Source organism: Salmo salar, chromosome ssa02, assembly GCF_905237065.1.
Source record: "Salmo salar chromosome ssa02, Ssal_v3.1, whole genome shotgun sequence".
Taxonomy (NCBI): Eukaryota; Metazoa; Chordata; class Actinopteri; order Salmoniformes; family Salmonidae; genus Salmo; species Salmo salar.
The window spans coordinates 3222364-3246454 of NC_059443.1; the positions used below are offsets into that span (position 1 = coordinate 3222364).

The following is a 24091-nucleotide window of genomic DNA, read 5'->3' on the forward strand; positions in this document are numbered from 1 at the left end:
AGGCCCAGTTAATAGAACTGTCCAAACTGTGAGAGTTCCAAAGGATCGGATGGAAACTCACATTACATTCTAATCCAGTGAATCCTCTTTTTATGGATTCAATGCACAAATATGAGCTCTCCTTCCTTCCTTCCTTCCTTCCTTCCTTCCTTCCTTCCTTCCTTCCTTCCTTCCTTCCTTCCTTCCTTCCTTCCTTCCTTCCTTCCTTCCTTCCTTCCTTCCTTCCTTCCTTCCTTCCTTCCTTCCTTCTTTCCTTCCTTCCTTCCTTCCCCTCTCTCTCTTTCTTTCTTTCTTTCTTTCTTTCGCTCTTTATCTGTAACTTTCTCTCTCCTTCTCCCTCCCTTCCTTCCTATCTCTATCCATTGATGTCTCTGTGTTTACAGTGCTCTACACACCATAGTGCCTGTTCCAAGGGAAATGACTTGGCAAACACATCCGTAGTAAACATTAAACATACTCAATGCAGGGCTTTAGTTTTCCCTACGAGGCGAGCGGTGCGCTGTGTCCTTGAGTTGTGTGGCCCTCGAGTCTGTCTGTCTGGCTTCATGGCTCTATGTCCCTGAGTTGCGTGGCCCTTGTGGCTGGCTGGCTTCATGGCTCTGTCAGCGTTATCTAACCCACAAACACTCCTCCGTTGTTGCAATGCACCCTGGGATTTCACAACAAGCCATTGTGAGAAAGATTGCTTCTATTGAGTGTGTTGGTCCCTTGCCAGCCGAGCCAGTGTTTGGGCTTATGCCTCTGACTGAATCAACTGAGGGTATTCAGAGTCATTTGGGGACCTAAGTCAACATTTGTGCCAGTCAACAACATTCATCTTAACAGCCCTCTAATGTGCTTGTGGAGACGGAGCACTTCCATGCTGTGGGAGGAACAGCAGATGTCATTAACCACTTTGTAATAAGGAAATTAAGTCTGCTGGATGCCTCTCTTGGTATGACTATTGTCTTCAAGCTGTTATTAAGATGGATTTCTCTATTTTACCATCAATTAACTCAACAATTAACTTTATAATTAACTTTACAATTAACTTTACAAATAACTGTCAATAACTGTCAAATAACAAGCGAGAAGACTGGTTTGTTGTTGTGCTTTAAACATTAAAGCTGGACTATGCAGTTGCTACATTCGTTTTTGGACTCATAAATGAATGATCAATACCTATTGATTGTTGAATAATATACTAATAATATCTTACGTGAATCACGTCTCTGTTGGAGCAACAATTCCCACAATGCCCTCACTGTGAACTGTTGTTTCCCCATCAGAACCCAAAATATAAGCTTGTTTTACTCCAATGTTCGTACAGAACGTAAATGTAAACAAACACTGTATTGATAAAACTATACATGGTTAAAACTATACATTTGATATCATGCATGGTCAGTCCTTGCATCCATAGCTCGTCTATGAATTTGAGAGTGGTTACATTTCTCAAGCCCCATCCTATAGCTTTTCAGCAAACAGGGGCAGGGATAGGACTTTGTTATTGTTTTAATTAAGGATTCTAGCTTTAACACCATCTACCTCTTGAAAAGCGATTGCCTAGTTCTTGAACATTCAGGTAACTGCCAAAGGAAAGAAACACCAACATAGGTAGCCTAGTGGTTAGAGCGTTGGGCCAGTTACCGAAAGGTTGCTGGATCGAATCCCCGAGCTGACAAAGTACAAATCTGTCGTTCTGCCCCTGAACAAGGCAGTTAACCCACTGTTCCCTGGGCGCTGATGACTTGGATGTTGGTTAAGGCAGCCCCCTGCAACCCTCTGATTAATTTCAGTTGAATGCATTTTAGGTTGCACAACTAACTAGGTATCCCCCCCTTTCCCTTAATAGGGTGTTGGGCCACCACGAGCCAGAACAGCTTCAATGCACCTTGACATCGCTTCTACAAGTGACTAATCATGCCTTGTGGATGCATTGTGATCCTATGGGGGGATAGCCATGGTAGCCAAAATAATGGCCTGCCTAACATTTTTTTATACATGACGCTAAGCATGATGGGTTGTTAACTGCTTAATTAACTCAGGAACCGCACCTGTGGGGAAGCACCTGCTTTCAAGATACTTTGAGCCGTCATTTCCTCAAGTGTTTCCTTTATTCTGGCAGTTACTGGTTCACATCCTGGTCTGTATGTACAGCCAGGCTCTGAAGAGATCAGATCCCCTCTAGTTAACACCCAGGACATGTCTCTAAAGATGACACAAATACTACCACGTCTTCACCTAAATGATTGCAGGCGATGGCCACAGTCTTGAAACGTGATTGTCAATTACTGCCTTGCTGATATTCTGGTATGGGTTTGGCATATAATGTTTACGTTGACGGGTGAAATCAATGCTGTCTCGTGGCGTTCATCTGGAGGCTGTCAATTAAAACAGAAACATTCACACACTTCTGGCTGCGTTTAGACAGGTAGCCCAATTCTGATCTTTTTTTCAGTAATTGGTCTTTCGTCCAATCAGATCAGCTCTGAAAAAGATCTGACGTGAAAAGATCTGATTTGATCGGTCAAAAGACCAATTAGTGGAAACAAATATCAGAATTGGGCCGTCTGAGATACTCATACAGTCAGTTTTGGGTAATAAGGACATGGTAATAAAAATATACAAAAGACAAAATCAGTGGATTAATTTCTCTCTTAAGACATGGTTTAGGGTAAAAATTAATTTAGTAGAGAGGTCAAACTGCTGAGCTGGCCCGCATACGACCTCAGCTTCATCCCTGAAATTCAGGATAGCAGATTTAAACAGGTGATGCAAAAAAGGCATCACATCATTGTGTACAATTATAAGGAATGGAGATCTAGAGAACTTCCAGGGACCTAAGTAAAAAACAAAACATGGCTTGGATAAAAATATTTTTTACAGGTACCTTACAGGTTCGCCCCTACTTTTAAAATAAATAAAAGTGATTGACATTCGGGCACCTCAGAAAATTGATCCACGTATTCACTAACGCATACAGCTTAGGGAGTATAAAAAAAAATATAACGATTTCAAATCTTTACTTTGGTGTTCTATATCCTCAAAGAAACACTACAAACTATATTAAACAGAAATGGGAGGAGGAACTTAACGTATAAATAACTGATGAAACATGGTTGAACATATTAGAGACTCAACAAAGCTCCACCAACTCAAGGTCATGGAGAGAATTCTGTTGGAAGAATGTTATACGTTTCTTCATAACACCTAAACTGAAATCAAAACAGACTGGCTCCCAAAACCCTTGTTGGAGAGAATGCGGGCTGACAAGGGCGGATCACACGCCTATCTTTTGGTCCTGCCCCGCAAATTGAAACTTACAGGGGAGAAATAAGATCTAACATTGGGAAAATAATGGGTTTTGACATTGGGTGAAATACCTGCTAACTTACCCAATAGAGATGAGCACCTGTTAAAGCCAGTAAAAAGGCTATCGCCAGGAAATGTCTACAAAAAGACCCTCCCACCGTGACACATTGGATAGACATTATTAAAGAAATACATTATATGGAGCGTATAAACCTTTGCTTTAAGAATTCATGAGGAGAGAGGCCAGGAATACTGGAGAAAAATGGGTTTCGCACTTGAAAAATGGTCTAATTCAAAGATGATGTAACTGTAACTAATCTGATGAAAGTATGTGTGCTTGTACCTGCCAGACCGTTCTTATTTTTCATGTTTTATTTATACCATTTTGTGTTCTTCAATAAAAACAGGGATAAAAAAAAGAATTGGAACGTCAGTGAAATTCTAATCAAACCCAGCTAGCTAATCTTTAAAGAGAAAGGATGCTGGTGTCATTTAATCAAATACTACTTCCTGTGGGCTGTACTTCTGTTTATCATAGAGCAGACTCTCCTGGTTTATTATAGAGCAGACTCTCCTGGTTTATTATAGAGCAGACTCTCCTGGTTTATTATAGAGCAGACTCTCCTGGTTTATTATAGAGCAGACTCTCCTGGTTTATTATAGAGCAGACTCTCCTGGTTTATTATAGAAGCAGACTCTCCTGGTTTATTATAGAGCAGACTCTCCTGGTTTTATTATAGATTGCAGACTCTCCTGGTTCATTATAGAGCAGACTCTCCTGGTTTATTATAGAGCAGACTCTCCTGGTTTATTATAGAGCAGACTCTCCTGGTTTATTATAGAGCAGACTCTCCTGGTTTATTATAGAGCAGACTCTCCAGGTTTATTATAGAGCAGACTCTCCTGGTTTATTATAGAGCAGACTCTCCTGGTTTATTATAGAGCAGACTCTCCTGGTTTATTATAGAGCAGACTCTCCTGGTTTATTATAGAGCAGACTCTCCTGGTTTATTATAGAGCAGACTCTCCTGGTTTATTATAGAGCAGACTCTCCTGGTTTATTATAGAGCAGACTCTCCTGGTTTATTATAGAGCAGACTCTCCTGGTTTATTATAGAGCAGACTCTCCTGGTTTATTATAGAGCAGACTCTCCTGGTTTATTATAGAGCAGACTCTCCTGGTTTATTATAGAGCAGACTCTCCTGGTTTATTATAGAGCAGACTCTCCTGGTTTATTATAGAGCAGACTCTCCTGGTTTATTATAGAGCAGACTCTCCTGGTTTATTATAGAGCAGACTCTCCTGGTTTATTATAGAGCAGACTCTCCTGGTTTATTATAGAGCAGACTCTCCTGGTTTATTATAGAGCAGACTCTCCTGGTTTATTATAGAGCAGACTCTCCTGGTTTATTATAGAGCAGACTCTCCTGGTTTATTATAGAGCAGACTCTCCTGGTTTATTATAGAGCAGACTCTCCTGGTTTATTATAGAGCAGACTCTCCTGGTTTATTATAGAGCAGACTCTCCTGGTTTATTATAGAGCAGACTCTCCTGGTTTATTATAGAGCAGACTCTCCTGGTTTATTATAGAGCAGACTCTCCTGGTTTATTACAGCGCAGACTCTCCTGGTTTATTATAGAGCAGACTCTCCTGGTTTATTATAGAGCAGACTCTCCTGGTTTATTATAGAGCAGACTCTCCTGGTTTATTATAGAGCAGACTCTCCTGGTTTATTATAGAGCAGACTCTCCTGGTTTATTATAGAGCAGACTCTCCTGGTTTATTATAGAGCAGACTCTCCTGGTTTATTATAGAGCAGACTCTCCTGGTTTATTATAGAGCAGACTCTCCTGGTTTATTATAGAGCAGACTCTCCTGGTTTATTATAGAGCAGACTCTCCTGGTTTATTATAGAGCAGACTCTCCTGGTTTATTATAGAGCAGACTCTCCTGGTTTATTATAGAGCAGACTCTCCTGGTTTATTATAGAGCAGACTCTCCTGGTTTATTATAGAGCAGACTCTCCTGGTTTATTATAGAGCAGACTCTCCTGGTTTATTATAGAGCAGACTCTCCTGGTTTATTATAGAGCAGACTCTCCTGGTTTATTATAGAGCAGACTCTCCTGGTTTATTATAGAGCAGACTCTCCTGGTTTATTACAGAGCAGACTCTCCTGGTTTATTACAGAGCAGACTCTCCTGGTTCATTATAGAGCAGACTCTCCTGGTTCATTATAGAGCAGACTCTCCTGGTTTATTCACCGACCTGTGGACAGAGAGAGATTGTTCCCATCACTATAACTGAATCATCACACTGTACGCTACCAGTGTCTGAAACGGGTACAAAGCCTTCAGACAAAATTGAGGATAATAGAATAGTACCATTCCCTGTTCAGAATAGACAAGGCTGGTAGTCACCACATCTTCCATTACTACAGAGGGCTGGGAGTCACCACATCTTCCATTACTACAGAGGGCTGGGGGTCACCACATCTACCAATACTACAGAGGGCTGGGAGTCACCACATCTTCCATTACTACAGAGGGCTGGGAGTCACCACATCTTCCATTACTACAGAGGGCTGGGAGTCACCACATCTTCCATTACAACAGAGGGCTGGGGGTCACCACATCTTCCATTACAACAGAGGGCTGGGAGTCACCACATCTTCCATTACTACAGAGGGCTGGGAGTCACCACATCTTCCATTACTACAGAGGGCTGGGAGTCACCACATCTTCCATTACTACAGAGGGCTGGGAGTCACCACATCTTCCATTACTACAGAGGGCTGGGGGTCACCACATCTTCCATTACTACAGAGGGCTGGGAGTCACCACATCTTCCATTACTACAGAGGGCTGGGAGTCACCACATCTTCCATTACTACAGAGGGCTGGGAGTCACCACATCTTCCATTACTACAGAGGGCTGGGGGTCACCACATCTTCCATTACTACAGAGGGCTGGGAGTCACCACATCTTCCATTACTACAGAGGGCTGGGGTCACCACATCTTCCATTACTACAGAGGGCTGGGAGTCACCACATCTTCCATTACTACAGAGGGCTGGGGGTCACCACATCTTCCATTACTACAGAGGGCTGGGAGTCACCACATCTTCCATTACTACAGAGGGCTGGGAGTCACCACATCTTCCATTACTACAGAGGGCTGGGGGTCACCACATCTTCCATTACTACAGAGGGCTGGGAGTCACCACATCTTCCATTACTACAGAGGGCTGGTAGTCACCACATCTTCCAATACTACAGAGGGCTGGGGGTCACCACATCTTCCAATACTACAGAGGGCTGGGGGTCACCACATCTTCCATTACTACAGAGGGCTGGGGGTCACCACGTCTTCCAGGACCTACACTCCACCATCATCCATTCTATCAACAACATACAGGACCTACACCCCACCATCATCCATTCTATCAACAACATACAGGACCTACACCCCACCATCATCCATCCTATCAACAACATACAGGACCAACACCCCACCATCATCCATTCTATCAACAACATACAGGACCTACACCCCACCATCATCCATTCTATCAACAACATACAGGACCTACACCCCACCATCATCCATTCTATCAACAACATACAGGACCTACACCCCACCATCATCCATTCTATCAACAACATACAGGACTGCCACCAACCATCATCCATTCTATCAACAACATACAGGACCTACACCCCACCATCATCCATTCTATCAACAACATACGGGACCTACACCCCACCATCACCCATTCTATCAACAACATACAGGACCAACACCCCACCATCATCCATTCTATCAACAACATACAGGACTGCCACCAACCATCATGCATCCCATCAACACAGGCCAGCGTTCCCATTAAATGAAGCATGGAGGAACATACACTCAGATATATACTACCGTTGAAAAGTTTGGGGTCAGTTAGAAGTGTCCTTGTTTTTGAAAGAAAAGCACATTTTTTGTCCATTAAAGTAACATCAAAATGATCAGAAATACAGTGTAGACATTAATGTTGTAAATTACTATTCTAGCTGGAAACGTCTGATTTGGAAATGCAAGCAGAGGCCCATTATCAGCAACCATCACTCCTGTGTTCCAACGGCACGTTGTGTTAGCTAATCCAAGTTTATCATTTTAAAAGGCTAATTGATCATTAGAAAACCCTTTTGGAATTATGTTAGCACAGCTGAAAACTGTTGTCCTGATTAAAGAAGCAATAAAACTGGCCTTCTTTAGACTAGTTGAGTGTCTGGAGCATCAGCATTTGTAGGTTTGATGACAGGCTCAAAATGGCCAGAAACAAATTACTTTCATCTGAAACTCGTCAGTCTATTCTTGTTCTGAGCAATGAAGGCTATTCCATGCGAGAAATTGCCAAGAAACTGAAGATCTCGTACAACGCTGTGTACTACTCCCTTCACAGAACAGCGCAAACTGGCTCTAACCAGAATAGAAAGAGGACAAGTACATTAGAATGTCTAGTTTGAGAAACAGACACCTCACACAAGTCCTCAACTGGCAGCTTCATTAAATAGTACCCACAAAACACCAGTCTCAACGTCAACAGTGAAGAGGCGACTCCGGGATGCTGGCCTTCTAGGCAGAGTTGCAAAGAAAAGCCAGACAGACAGAGAGCATGGAGTTGTGGTTTATTAAGGTTTATTAAGGGTAGCTTTACGCTGCAAACAAAGATGAGAAAACACTGTCAGTCTGTGTCCCAAATGACACTCTATTCTCTATATAGTGCACTACTTTGGCCAGACCCCATAGGTCCTGGTGAAAAGTAGCGCACTATAAAGGGAATAGGGTGCCATTTGAGAGGCGGACAGGGACCTAGGCCAGACAATAAGTCCCCTGGATAGGAGAATGATCCACTGCTGGGATGTACATGAATAGAATCCAACACCATGCAGGTTCATGCTGTACATCACAGCATCCCAAATAGCACCCTGTTCCCTAACTACTTCAGACCAGGGCACATAAACAATCACAATGTGGTACTACAGTACGACAGACACAGAGAGGGCTTTTACAGTCATGTCAATTCATTACCAAAAATATACCGTTCATCTGTGTCTGTTTCATTGTGGTAAAAAATAAATACTTTTAATTGAAGGTACTACTGTCCACCACCTTAAACCAGAGTATCACACAACATGTCTTTAAACTGTCCTCTCCTTGTATCCTGTCCTTGTTTCCTCCCCTCCCTTCCTCCCCTCCCCTCCCCCTTTGTCCAAGACAGAGAAGTCCTTCTCATATAAAGCTAAACTAAGACCCATCCAAACCCATTTCAACCAAACCTACAGGCCAAATAAATATGTCAAATTCTTTCAAATACCTCGAGCTACGCTTGATTTAGTTTGCCCAGTACAAAGTACTTGGAAATAATTTACATATGTATTTGACCCAGGTCCCTTATTCATAAAGCGTCTCAGTGTATGAATGCTGATCTAGAATCAGTTTTGCCTCGTAGAATATAAGGATGATTGTAAAGGAGGGACCTGATCTTGGATCAGCACTCCTCCTCCGAGACGCTTTATGAATACAGGCCCAGGTCCGAGTCTTCCAGCTCCCTCAGTCTCAGTGGAGTTTCTCCCACATGAAGACCACTAGGATAGCCACCACAGCCAGGCTGATGGACAGCAGCTTCAGCCCCTCTCTGTCCAAGCTCCAGGGGCTCCAGGATGCAGTCAGCACGCCGGAGGAGGGGACGGATCCATTCTGCTGGAGGGACAGCTGCTCCTGTAGAGAGACAGCAGAGACTTAGCCAAGGTTACATTATAGAGTACAGTAGCGGAAGTAAGTTATTATCTGTTGTGTGCTACGGGGACACTCAACATGGTTGCCAGTCCACTCATTATGACATCATTGACTTGCCCATTCAAGGGATTCTATATGTTTAACTCTCGGTCCTTCAGACAGTTGAGGAGAGACTTTTCTCCTCCCTGTCATTCATCTGAACCTGTAGTTAGAGACTTTTCTCCTCCCTGTCATTCATCTGAACCTGTAGTTAGAGACTTTTCTCCTCCCTGTCATTCATCTGAACCTGTAGTTAGAGACTTTTCTCCTCCCTGTCATTCATCTGAACCTGTAGTTAGAGACTTTTCTCCTCCCTGTCATTCATCTGAACCTGTAGTTAGAGACTTTTCTCCTACCTGTCATTCATCTGAACCTGCAGTTAGAGACTTTTCTCCTCCCTGTCATTCATCTGAACCTGTAGTTAGAGACTTTTCTCCTCCCTGTCATTCATCTGAACCTGTAGTTAGAGACTTTTCTCCTCCCTGTCATTCATCCCCTCTCCGCCCGTTCCCCGCTCCATACTCCACAATGTAGTGTGGTTATACCCAGACTGAACACTGTACTCATCCAGTCAGGTTTCAGTACAGTAGGGTCATGGACATGACCCATTGTCCTCTCTGGCACAGTGAGACCCTGATGAAGGCTAGTGGACATGACCCACTGTCCTCTCTGGCACAGTGAGACCCTGATGAAGGCTAGTGGACATGACCCATTGTCCTCTCTGACACAGTGAGACCCTGATGAAGGCTAGTGGACATGACCCACTGTCCTCTCTGGCACAGTGAGACCCTGATGAAGACTAGTGGACATGACCCACTGTCCTCTCTGGCACAGTGAGACCCTGATGAAGACTAGTGGACATGACCCATTGTCCTCTCTGTCACAGTGAGACCCTGATGAAGACTAGTGGACATGACCCACTGTCCTCTCTGGCACAGTGAGACCCTGATGAAGACTAGTGGACATGACCCATTGTCCTCTCTGTCACAGTGAGACCCTGATGAAGGCTAGTGGACATGACCCATTGTCCTCTCTGTCACAGTGAGAACCCTGATGAAGACTAGTGGACATGACCCACTGTCCTCTCTGGCACAGTGAGACCCTGATGAAGACTAGTGGACATGACCCATTGTCCTCTCTGACACAGTGAGACCCTGATGAAGACTAGTGGACATGACCCACTGTCCTCTCTGGCACAGTGAGACCCTGATGAAGACTAGTGGACATGACCCACTGTCCTCTCTGACACAGTGAGACACTGATGAAGACTAAGGGCTATAACACCTTGGTTATTTATCTATAATCTCTGACCATATACGTTTCCCAGATCCCACTGTAGCTTTAAAGACCAGGGTTATAATACAACATTGTGGCCAGAGATAATATGACCCGGACTCTCAGGATCAAATGGACATTATTGGGGGGGTTCAGTCCAGTACAGTTAAGTCTGTCCTAATGTGATGGTGCATTAAAGACTCATCTATAATGAATATGGTAATAGAGATATATCCCACTAGACCAGGAGAGAAGAGACGGACAGGCCTATCATATGGGGGGAGGGGGGGGAGATCATTTATAGGGTGGAGGGAGAGAGAGAGAGAGAGAGAGAGAGAGAGAGAGAGAGAGAGAGAGAGAGAGAGAGAGAGAGAGAGAGGGAGGAGGGAGAGAACAGCCTTGAAATACATTAAATATGGAGGATCAATCTGAATGACCATTTTATGATTTTGATATTTCAATTCCACCGGATGACGGTCATTGAAATGTAAATTCCCACACTGCCGCAGTATATTATATATAGATACACCACATTACCAAAAGTATGTGGACACCTGCTCATCTAACACCTCATTCCACAACCAACCATGGACATTCATACGGAATGGTTCTTCCCATTGCTGCTGTAACAGCCTCCACTCTTCTGGGAAGGCTTTCCACTAGATGTTGGAACATTGCTGCTATAACAGCCTCCACTCTTCTGGGAAGGCTTTCCACTAGATGTTGGAACATTGCTGCTATAACAGCCTCCACTCTTCTGGGAAGGCTTTCCACTAGATGTTGGAACATTGCTGCTATAACAGCCTCCACTCTTCTGGGAAGGCTTTCCACTAGATGTTGGAACATTGCTGCTATAACAGCCTCCACTCTTCTGGGAAGGCTTTCCACTAGATGTTGGAACATTGCTGCTATAACAGCCTCCACTCTTCTGGGAAGGCTTTCCACTAGATGTTGGAACATTGCTGCTATAACAGCCTCCACTCTTCTGGGAAGGCTTTCCACTAGATGTTGGAACATTGCTGCTATAACAGCCTCCACTCTTCTGGGAAGGCTTTCCACTAGATGCTGGAACATTGCTGCAGGGACTTGCTTCCATTCAGCCACAACATCATTAGTGAGGTCGGGTACTGATGTCGGGCGATTAGGACTGGCTCGCAGTCGACGTTCAAATTCATCCCAAAGGTGTTCGATGGGGTTGAGGTCAGGGCTCTGTGCAGGCCAGTCAAGTTCTTCCACACTGATCTCGACAAACAACATTTCTGTATTGACGTCGCTTGTGCACAGGGGGCATTGTCATGCTGGAAACAGGAAATGGCCTTCTCCAAACAATTGCCACACAAAAATCGTCTAGAATGTCATTGTATGCTGTAGCATTAAGGTTTCCCTTCACTGGAACTAAGGGGTCTAGCCCGGCAACCATGAAAAACAGCCCAAAACAATTATTACTCCTCCACCAAACTTAACAGTTGGCACTATGCATTGGGGCAGGTAGTCTTCTCTTGGCATTCGTCAAACCCAGTTTTGTCAGTCGGACTGCCAGATGGTGAAATGTGATTCATCACTCCAGAGAACGCGTTTCCACTGCCCCAGAGTCCAATGGCGGTGAGCTCTACCCCACTCCAGCCGACGCTTGGCATTGCGCCTGGTGATGTTAGGCTTGTATGTAGCTGCTCGGCCATGGAAACCCCTTTCATGAAGCTCCCGACTAACAGTTGTTGTGCTGACGTTGCTTCCAGAGGCAGTTTGGAACCGAGGACAGAAGCTTTTTACGTGCTACGCACTTCAGCACTCGGCGGTCCCGTTCTGTGAGAGCTTGTGTGGCCTACTACTTCACGGCTGAGCCGTTGTTGCTCCTTGTGGTTTCCACTTCACAATAACAGCACTGACAGTTGACCAGGGCAGCTCTAGCAAGGCAGAAATTTGACGAACTGACTTGTTGGAAAGGTGGAATCCTATGACGGTGCCATGTTGAAAGTCACTGAGCTCTTCAGTAAGGCCCATTCTACTGCCAATGTTTGTCTATGGAGATTACATGGCTGTGTGCTCGATTTTATACACCTGTCAACAACGGGGTGTGGTTGAAATGGCTGAAATCCACTAATTTGAAGGGATGTCCACATACGTTTTTATATATATATAGTGTAGATTAGATTGATCTACCCTTCAGGAGATATGTTTATGCGAGAAAATTGAGATATACATTTTTTATATAATGATTTACCTAAATTTGCATTACCTACATTACCGACTGTGCTTCTAAGAAATTCAGTCAGTGCTGGCAAGTATCAATTTCCAGTGGATTTCTCCAGGTGGCGAATTAGAGAGAAAGAAGCGCACTGTTCAGTCGGTATCAGCTTGACACCCCTCTAGGTCATTAAAGAGCATTATTACCGGGTGAGATACCTTGTACCACTATCCCTTTAAGCACGCGTTCAACCCCCTACACAGACCTGTCTGAAGGCTGTGTGTGTGTGTGTGTGTGTGTGCGTCAGGGATGGATGTGAATGCGTAAGCGGGGAAGCAAGCCTCTCTTCTGTAATCCAACCTCATCTCTGATGGACTTTCAAGATTTGTTGATTTTCTGACTCTCCTCTCTCTCTCTCTCTCTCTCTCTTCTACTGACTTCTCACCTTCTGTCCCTGGTGTGCCTGCTCTTTCATAACCTAACGCCTTTTATCTCTCCTCCTCTCTCTCTCTCTCTCGCCCACTCAGCCCTGGGTGCTGACCCCCTCCCTGCAGCCGCCTGCTGTCTGCAGCTGAGACACGGTAATTGATAGAGAGCCTCAGAGGCTCTTCTGAGAGAGACAATGTGTGTGTGTGTGTGTGTGTGTGTGTGTGTGTGTGTGTGTGTGTGTGTGTGTGTGTGTGTGTGTGTGTGTGTGTGTGTGTGTGTGTGTGTGTGTGTGTGTACCCCCCTAGTCCTTCCTATCCTACGTGTCTTGATCACAGGAGGAATCTGTCAAGGGGGACCACGATCACAGAGGAATCTGTCGGAGGGAACTGTCTTGATCACAGGAGGAATCTGTCCAGAAGGGAACACTGTCTTGATCACAGGAGGAATCTGTCCAGAAGGGAACACTGTCTTGATCACGGAGGAATCTATCCAGAAGGGAACACTGTCGATCACAGGAGGAATCTGTCCAGAAGGGGACACTGTCTTGATCACAGGAGGAATCTGTCAGTACAGGAATCTGTCCAGGAGGGAACACTGTCTTGATCACAGGAGGAATCTGTCCAGAAGGGGACACAGTCTTGATCACAGGAGGAATCTGTCCAGTCAGGAATCTGTCCAGGAGGGAACACTGTCTTGATCACAGGAGGAATCTGTCCAGGAGGGAACACTGTCTTGATCATTCAATATGAAAGGCTGATCTATCTTGTTGTGGCTGAACTATGAGAGAACAGCGGTGTACCTTGCATGTTCCACCTTCACTCTGGGATGAGAGGAGTGAAGAGGGAGACAACGTCTCTGCTAAGATGGGATGGCCTGGGATAATGGTGGTGGTAGAGTGAGTCCTAACTCATACACTGGGATAATGGTGGTGGTAGAGTGAGTCCTAACTCATACACTGGGATAATGGTGGTGGTAGAGTGAGTCCTAACTCATACACTGGGATAATGGTGGTGGTAGAGTGATGTCCTAACTCATACACTGGGATAATGGTGGTGGTAGGTGAGTCCTAACTCATACACTGGGATAATGGTGGTGGTAGAGTGAGTCCTAACTCATACACCGGGATAATGGTGGTGGTAGAGTGATTGTCTTAACTCATACACTGGGATAATGGTGGTGAGAGTGAATGTCTTAACTCATACACTGGGATAATGGTGGTAGAGTGAATGTCCTAACTCATACACTGGGATAATAGTGGTAGAGTGAATGTCCTAACTCATACACTGGGATAATGGTAGTAAGAGTGAATGTCCTAACTCATACACTGGGATAATAGTGGTAGAGTGAATGTCCTAACTCATACACTGGGATAATGGTGGTAGAGTGATTGTCCTAACTCATACATGTCTGCTGTGTTTGTATATAACACCTGCTGCTTTCAACCAAAGACACAGAGCTGCTGAGTGTTCATGACTTCACACCATGTACAGTGTGAGTGAGAAGTGTGTGGGCTTGAGTTAAAAAGACTGCTAACTCAGTTACCTCCCACACATAGCTATAGATCATTTAACCTGATTTACCCCAGGGACAATATCCACCACTCTGTCTCTAACCTATTTTACCCCAAGGACAATATCCACCACTCTGTCTCTAACCTGTTTTACCTCAGGGGACAATATCCACCACTCTGTCTCTAACCTGTTTTACCTCAGGGACAATATCCACCACTCTGTCTCTAACCTGTTTTACCTCAGGAACAATATCCACCACTCTGTCTCTAACCTGTTTTACCTCAGGAACAATATCCACCACTCTGTCTCTAACCTGTTTTACCCCAGGGACAATATCCACCACTCTGTCTCTAACCTGTTTTACCTCAGGGACAATATCCACCACTCTGTCTCTAACCTGTTTTACCCCAGGGACAATATCCACCACTCTGTCTCTAACCTGTTTTACCCCAGGGACAATATCCACCACGCTGTCTCTAACCTGTTTTACCTCAGGGACAATATCCACCACTCTGTCTCTAACCTGTTTCACCAGGGACAATATCCACCACTCTGTCTCTAACCTGTTTCACCAGGGACAATATCCACCACTCTGTCTCTAACCTGTTTTACCTCAGGGACAATATCCACCACTCTGTCTCTAACCTGTTTTACCTCAGGGACAATATCCACCACTCTGTCTCTAACCTGTTTCACCAGAGACAATATCCACCACTCTGTCTCTAACCTGTTTCACCTAGGGACAATATCCACCACTCTTTCTAGGAGTGCTGATGCAATCCTTGGGGGGGGGGTCTGTTTCCCTCCCTTGACATCACAGTACCTCTCTCATCAGAATGTACTTTGGACAACTAATGTAAAACACTTCAGAGGGTGAGGGCTGCTCGCCCCCCTCCTCCCCCTGCACTGTAGGAGAAGAGAGCACAGTAAGTCTGGCTGGGCCAGGTTAGAACAAGGGAAGCACAGTGAAGTCTGGCTGGGCCAGGTTAGAACAAGGAAGCACAGTGAAGTCTGGCTGGGCCAGGTTAGAACAGGGAAGCACAGTGAAGTCTGGCTGGGCCAGGTTAGAACAGGGAAGAACAGTGAAGTCTGGCTGGGCCAGGTTAGAACAGGGAAGCACAGTGAAGTCTGGCTGGGCCAGGTTAGAACAGGGAAGCACAGTGAAGTCTGGCTGGGCCAGGTTAGAACAGGGAAGCACAGTGAAGTCTGGCTGGGCCAGGTTAGAACAGGGAAGCACAGTGAAGTCTGGCTGGGCCAGGTTAGAACAGGGAAACACAGTGAAGTCTACTGGGCCAGGTTAGAACAGGGAAGCACACTGAACTCTGGCTGGGCCAGGTTAGAACAGGAAGCACAGTGAAGTCTGGCTGGGCCAGGTTAGAACAGGGAAGCACAGTGAAGTCTGGCTGGGCCAGGTTAGAACAGGGGAAGCACAGTGAAGTCTCGGCTGGGCCAGGTTAGAACAGGGAAGCACGGGTGAAGTCTGGCTGGGCCAGGTTAGGAACAGGGAAGCACAGTGAAGTCTGGCTGGGCCAGGTTAGAACAGGGAAGCACAGTGAAGTCTGGCTGGGCCGGGTTAGAACAGGGAAGAACAGTGAAGTCTGGCTGGGCCGAGGTTAGAACAGGGAAGAACAGTGAAGTCTGGCTGGGCCAGGTTAGAACAAGGAAGCACAGTGAAGTCTGGCTGGGCCAGGTTAGAACAGGGAAGAACAGTGAAGTCTGGCTGGGCCAGGTTAGAACAGGGAAGCACAGTGAAGTCTGGCTGGGCCGGGTTAGAACAGGGGAAGCACAGTGAAGTCTGGCTGGGCCAGGTTAGAACAGGGAAGAACAGTGAAGTCTGGCTGGGCCAGGTTAGAACAGGGAAGAACAGTGAAGTCTGGCTGGGCCAGGTTAGAACAGGGAAGAACAGTGAAGTCTGGCTGGGCCAGGTTAGAACAGGGAAGAACAGTGAAGTCTGGCTGGGCCAGGTTAGAACAGGGAAGCACAGTGAAGTCTGGCTGGGCCAGGTTAGAACAGGGAAGAACAGTGAAGTCTGGCTGGGCCAGGTTAGAACAGGGAAGCATACAGTGAAGTCTGGCTGGGCCAGGAGTTAGAACAAGGAAGCACAGTGAAGTCTGGCTGGGCCAGGTTAGAACAGGGAAGAACAGTGAAGTCTGGCTGGGCCAGGTTAGAACAGGGAAGCACAGTGAAGTCTGGCTGGGCCAGACCTCTACTTAGGTGAATTGCAATTCAACAAGATAATTTTCCACCTGCCGGATTTCAGGCGGGCCTATGGAGGGGTAGCTGTTATGACTACAGGTGTGTGTGTGTGTGTGTGTGTGTGTGTGTGTGTGTGTGTGTGTGTGTGTGTGTGTGTGTGTGTGTGTGTGTGTGTGTGTGTGTGTGTTTATGTATGAATACAGGTGGTAGCCCCCGTGGTACAACTTGTTGCCGAAGTGTGTTACTAAGCCGTGGAAATCTGCTGCCATTACATCTCGGATACCGCCTGGCTGTGAACGACTTCGCTCCAAATCCTTCACCCCTCTCTCTTTCTATCGCTCTGTCTCTCTCTTTTCATTAAATAATCTGCAGAGAGCTAAAAATAAACTAATTGGGAGGTAATATTTAAGAATTCCATCTGTACTTTAGCCTCTGTGGAGCGAAGGCTTATGGGAGAAAAGAGGGCCCTCCTGGCTGCTAAGTGCGGCTCCGAGGGAGGGAGGGAGGGGAGGGGAGGGAGGGAGCGAGAGTATTCCCCCTCTGAGGTCACGACCCATTTCCTCCGCCAAATGAGGCAGGAGCAGAGAGTTCTCTCAAAGACTGAGGTGAGGTGGCCTGAGTTTCAACATATCTCTCTCTTCTCTCTCTCTCTCTCTCTAGCTCAGACGCCTCATTGATCTCTGACCCGTCAACACTCACAGAAAGGCTTAACCCAGAGCCAGGCACGCACACACAAACACCGTCACAATACACACAAATAACTTTGAGGGTCTGTGGATATCCAGGCATGTCTAGCTCCAGACCTCAGGGTCTGTGGATATCCAGGCATGTCTAGCTCCAGACCTCAGGGTCTGTGGATATCCAGGCATGTCTAGCTCCAGAACTCAGGGGTCTGTGGATATCCAGGCATGTCTAGCTCCAGACCTCAGGGTCTGTGGATATCCGGGCATGTCTAGCTCCAGACCTCAGGGTCTGTGGATATCCAGGCATGTCTAGCTCCAGACCTCAGGGTCTGTGGATATCCAGGCATGTCTAGCTCCATGTCTAGCTCCACAGACCCTGATCAACAACAGATCAGATCAACAACAGATCAACAGCAGATCAGATCAACAGCAGATCAGATCAACAACAGATCAACAGCAGAACAAATCAACAGCAGATCAGATGAACATCAGATCAACAGCAGATCAGATCAACAACAGATGATCAACAACAGATCAGATCAACAACAGATCAACACAGACAACAACAGATCAACAGCAGATCAGATCAACAGCAGATCAACAGCAGATCAGATCAACAGCAGATCAGATCAACAACAGATCAGATCAACAACAGATCAGATCAACAGCAGATCAACAGCAACAGCAGATCAACAACAGATCAGATCAACAGCAGATCAGCAACAGATCAACAGCAGATCAGATCAACAGCAGATCAGATCAACAACAGATCAGATCAACAACAGATCAGATCAACAGCAGATCAACAGCAACAACAGATCAACAGCAGATCAGATCAACATCAGATCAACAGATCAGATCAACAGCAGATCAGCAACAGATCAACAGCAGATCAGATCAACAGCAGATCAGCAACAGATCAAACACATGGAGATGAAGAAGCCTACGTCTTCTACTGGCAAGAGGTAGGCTTTGTTTACTTCATTTGGAATACAGCGGAAAGGCATTTTTTTTGCCTTCATAGCCTTTCTCTAACAGATAAGGATGAACCGTGTCCAATTTAGACTGCAAGACTGAAAAGCATATCAAGAGGAAAGTCCACCCTGTTTCTAAAAAAACATTACTGACTGACTCAAATCTCCTGTATTTAAATGCGACCCCCTGTTGCACCATAAGATCTGAGTGTAACAGCATAGCACGGCTGCTTGACAAACCCTCCAGAAGGAAATTCCTCTCTGACTACACAGCTCTACACGGAGCAGTATGAGGGCTCATTGTAATACCAACAGGTGCGACTGTAAAACCACGTCTGGAACCCTATATCCTAGATAGGGCACTACTTTAGACCTGGGATCTGATATCAAACGTAGTCAATTACGTAAGGAATTCATGTTTCCTCACAATATTGTTTTGAATGTTGGTTTTGGACTGATGCCCAACTGAGCATTCCTACTCGATGCCTCGTCAATGAGTGTTGATGAAGATTATCAGAAGTGCATTACAGCGGCTTGGGAAAAAACGATGACGTTCAAAACGAAGCTAAATAATTAGTAGGAAAACCTGTTGTTGTCATTTTTGATGTTGCCAGACTGACTTTAGATGCAGGCCACCGCATTTTAGCTAGCTAATGTTAGCATTGCTAGCTATTTTTGGACCAACTTGCGAGCTAATACAAACGTTGTCTAAAATAAATTTGACGACATGATAATGCTAACAAAGTAATTTCCTACTAAATATTTGACTACTTTAGCAATGTCATCCTATTTCGAAGTCACTATAGTGTAATTTAGACTAAATAGTAGTTAGCTTATGTCCAGAATGACTGGGCTTTACACCACTTCAGGGAACCACTTTCACGCGTCGTTGGCAGAGGGCGGCTTGAGAGCGTTCAAAACAACGGTGTGACGCGACCGAGTGACGGAGGTGCCACCTATGAATAGGGTACAATTTGGGAAGCTTCCCATCTCTTCACAGAACAGCCAGTCTCATTGTGACAGTAAGCCTCCAAGAGAACCACAGAATCACCTTTCACCCCTGACCTTTCCTCTTCCTGTCACCTGTGGGTCACCAATCACAAGGCCTCATTCCCTGTGGTCACCAATCATAAGTCACTATTCACTTCATGTCATCTGTGGGTCACCAAACACAAGGCCTCATTCACAGGCCAGATCATTGTGATTGGGTGGTGTTACAATACAAATATCTATCACATCTCTCACATGATATAATACGCCTGTTGTAACTCACTCACCACATCGTGACCAGAAACTAGAGACTCTTTCACAGTTCTTCTTTCACCTGCAGTCTCTTAACAGGCCTTGGGATCTCACCTGTTACCTAATCTGAGGGGCTTTATTTCAGACCATGTGTCCTGCCCATGCAGACTAAGGTAAAGTGACTGCACCTCTTCCCCTTTCCATGGGTTACAGACAGGTGACTCTAGTTCTGGCTATGCATGGTTATAACATCCAGACAAGGTGACTCTAGTTCTGGCTATGCATGGTTATAACATCCAGACAAGGTGACTCTAGTTCTGGCCACGCATGGTTATAACATCCAGACAAGGTGACTCTAGTTCTGGCTATGCATGGTTATAACATCCAGACAAGGTGACTCTAGTTCTGGCTATGCATGGTTATAACATCCAGACAAGGTGACACTAGTTCTGGCTATGCATGGTTATAACATCCAGACAAGGTGACTCTAGTTCTGGCTATGCATGGTTATAACATCCAGACAAGGTGACTCTAGTTCTGGCTATGCATGGTTATAACATCCAGACAAGGTGACTCTAGTTCTGGCTACGCATGGTTATAACATCCAGACAGGTGACTCTAGTTCTGGCCACGCATGGTTATAACATCCAGACAAGGTGACTCTAGTTCTGGCCACGCATGGTTATAACATCCAGACAAGGTGACTCTAGTTCTGGCTGATGCATGGTTATAACATCCAGACAGGTGACTCTAGTTCTGGCCACGTATGGTTATAACATCCAGACAAGGTGACTCTAGTTCTGGCCACGCATGGTTATAACATCCAGACAAGGTGACTCTAGTTCTGGCTACGCATGGTTATAACATCCAGACAGGTGACTCTAGTTCTGGCTACGCATGGTTATAACATCCAGACAAGGTGACTCTAGTTCTGGCCACGATGGTTATAACATCCAGACAGGTGACTCTAGTTCTGGCTATGCATGGTTATAACATCCAGACAAGGTGACTATAGTTCTGGCTATGCATGGTTATAACATCCAGACAACGTTTACTTGTAACTCCATGTCAACACGTCACAGTAAACCTCCGCTGTTGTTCTGCGAGGAAGAGGAGAGGACGATATCAGACTACTGTAGTTTCTAGGATCCTCCCTGAGAACCTGAGGCTGCTGAGGAGGGTCTGGTAGGCAGACTGGGCGGTGAGAGGAGGGGGGTCTGGTAGGCAGACTGGGCGGCTTGGAGAGGAGGGGGTCTGGTAGGCAGACTGGGGGCTTGGAGAGGAGGGGGTCTGGTAGGCAGACTGGGCGGCTTGAGAGGAGGGGGTCTGGTAGGCAGACTGGGCGGTTTGAGAGGAGGGGGTCTGGTAGGCAGACTGGGCGGCTTGGAGAGGAGGGGTCTGGTAGGCAGACTGGGCGGCTTGGAGAGGAGGGGGGTCTGGTAGGCAGACTGGGCGGCTTGAGAGGAGGGTCTGGTAGGCAGACTGGGCGGCTTGAGAGGGGGGGTCTGGTAGGCAGACTGGGCGGCTTGGAGAGGAGGGGTCTGGTAGGCAGACTGGGCGGCTTGGAGAGCTGTCTGTCTGTAAGGTATAGTCTCTGGTCATCCAGCCCTGTCTCCCTATGTCTCTGTCTGGTAAGGCATCTCTGGTCATCCAGCCCTGTCTCCCTATGTCTCTGTCTGTCTGGTAAGGTATAGTCTCTGGTCCTCCAGCCCTGTCTCCCTATGTCTCTGTCTGTCTGGTAAGGTATAGTCTCTGGTCATCCAGCCCTGTCTCCCCTATGTCTCTGTCTGTCTGTCTGGTATAGTCTCTGGTCATCCAGCCCTGTCTCCCTATGTCTCTGTCTGTCTGGTATAGTCTCTGGTCATCCAGCCCTGTCTCCCTATGTCTCTGCCTGTCTGGTAAGGTATAGTCTCCGGTCATCCAGCCCTGTCTCCCTATGTCTCTGTCTGTCTGGTAAGGTATAGTCTCTGGTCATCCAGCCTGTCTCCCTATGTCTCTGTCTGTCTGTCTGGTATAGTCTCTGGTCATCCAGCCCTGTCTCCCTATGTCTCTGTCTGTCTGGTATAGTCTCTGGTCATCCAGCCCTGTCTCCCTATGTCTCTGTCTGTCTGGTATAGTCTCTGGTCATCCAGCCCCGTCTCCCTATGTCTCTGTCTGTCTGGTAAGGTATAGTCTCCGGTCATCCAGCCCCGTCTCCCTATGTCTCTGTCTGTCTGGTAAGGTATAGTCTCCGGTCATCCAGCCCTGTCTCCCTCCCTCCCTCCCTCCCTCTCAGGGGTCCTAGGTCTCTGAGTGGGGTATGATGCTGCAAAGGGCTGGCAATCCCACCCTTGTGGTGAGTGTGTGGGTGTGTAGAGTGTGTGTGTGTGTGTGTGTGTGTGTGTGTGTGTGTGTGTGTACTCAGCAATTAGCCCTGCTTCAGCGTCTTAATACCGAGTAGTTCCAGGTGTTGCACGTGCGCGCGCGCACACACACACCACACACACACACACACACACACACACACACACACACACACACACACACACACACACACACACACACACACGAACAGACACACACACAGACACACACACACACACACGCACACGCACACGCACACACACACACGTACTTCTGCCTTGCTGTCTGTCTGAATGATTAAAGCATCCTTACCCACCATGAATAAATCCAGATTGCTCTACAGCGGTGGGAGTTATGCGGGAAGCGCACGGCAAGACACTTTTTACTGGCAATTAGATTTTTCATGGTGCCGGGCTTGTTGACATATAATGCAGGTGTATTATTGTGCTTCAGCTGCAACCTCCGAGCCCGCACCACGCCACGCCCGCCCGCACCACGCCACGCCCGCCCGCACCACGCCACGCCTGCCCGCACCACGCCACGCCCGCCCGCGAGCTGTGGCGTTTCAAAGTGACAGGAAGAGAGGAAGGAGAAGGAAGAGACCTTGAAAGAGAGAGAGAGGAGGGGTTGGAGGGGGAACATCATTGGAAGGAGAAAGAGAGAGAGAGAGAGGGGGGGTTTGGAGGGGGAACATCATTGGAAGGAAGTTGAGGACATCATTGGAAGGTGGAGAAAGAGAGAGAGAGAGAGAGGGAGAGAGAGAGAGAGAGAGGGGTTTGGAGGGGGAACATCATTGGAAGGAGAAAGAGAGAGAGAGAGAGAGAGAGAGAGAGAGAGAGAGGGGTTTGGAGGGGGAACATCATTGGAAGGAGAAAGAGAGAGAGAGAGAGAGAGAGGGGTTTGGAGGGGGAACATCATTGGAAGGAGAAAGAGAGAGAGAGAGAGAGAGAGGGGTTTGGAGGGAACATCATTGGAAGGAGAAAGAGAGAGAGAGAGAGAGAGGGGGGTTTGGAGGGGAACATCATTGGAAGGAGAAAGAGAGAGAGAGAGAGAGAGGAGGGGGGTTGGAGGGGGAACATCATTGGAAGGAGAAAGAGAGAGAGAGAGAGAGAGGGGTTTGGAGGGGGAACATCATTGGAAGGAGGAGAAAGAGAGAGAGGGGGCGGGAGAGAGGAGTGAGGGGAGGCTGGGTGAGGTCCTTTCATCTGTCATCTCTGGATGGATGGAGCAGCTTGTTCTCCCCCCCTGTAAATCCTTCCCTTTCTCAATGCTGTTGTTTGAATAGAGCTGATTATTTGGAGGTGCTCTTGCTGTGGCGGAGAGCAGACGCTCCTCATTTGTAAGAGTGTTCACAACAGCCTTCCTCTCCTTTCAGAGGCCCCTGCCCAGGAGCAGACACCGTAATGAGTCCTTTGGTCGGCACAATGGGGGAAAAACACTTTCTATCAAGGTGAATGTATGGGGAGGCCAGGAGAGGAGCAGAGAGGAGAGATGAAGGAGAGGAAGATAAGAGAGATGGGAACGCTCTGGGAGTGGTCATTTTGAAACCTTTTCATTAAATAAAGAATAAACAGATCCTGGCACCGTCTTCAACAAGTAATTCACAATAATGACAAACAAACAAGTAGCATTGAAGTAAACAAACCTCAAATGAGAAAAAACATATTTTCATTTGGAACAGAATGACCTTTCTGTCCATGACAAGACAGTGGATAGAAGGATTATAGAATGTACCTGCCCTGGTGTTTTCTGCAAAAACATGGAATCCTACAGTGAACAAAGAGTGACTGGTGTGTGTGTGTGTGTGTGTGTGTGTGTGTGTGTGTGTGTGTGTGTGTGTGTGTGTGTGTGTGTGTGTTTACAGTTCTGCAACAGTGGGTTTAGCAGGCAGCTTCCGATATTGTTTAGCCACTGAACAAACCCACCAACCAACACACTGTACTGGGTCACTGAGCTCACCAGACTGTTGTTGTCCTGTCTGATTATGTACTGGGTCACTGAGCTCACCAGTCTTTGTTGTCCTGTCTGATTATGTACTGGGTCACCAGACTGTTGTTGTCCTGTCTGATTATGTACTGGGTCACTGAGCTCACCAGTCTTTTGTTGTCCTGTCTGATTATGTACTGGGTC

The 24091-nt window shown here is 46.5% G+C and overlaps 1 protein-coding gene across 1 annotated transcript in view; it reads right to left on the reverse strand.

Moving 5' to 3' along the window:
• Nucleotides 1–7966: 7966 nt before the first annotated feature.
• The window catches only part of LOC106597444 (threonylcarbamoyladenosine tRNA methylthiotransferase-like), a 797175-nt gene continuing 781050 nt past the window's right edge, over nt 7967–24091 (reverse strand). The window contains 1 exon segment of the mRNA XM_045696608.1: nt 7967–9066. Coding sequence (XP_045552564.1) covers nt 8905–9066 — 162 coding nt within the window. The 3' untranslated portion in view covers nt 7967–8904.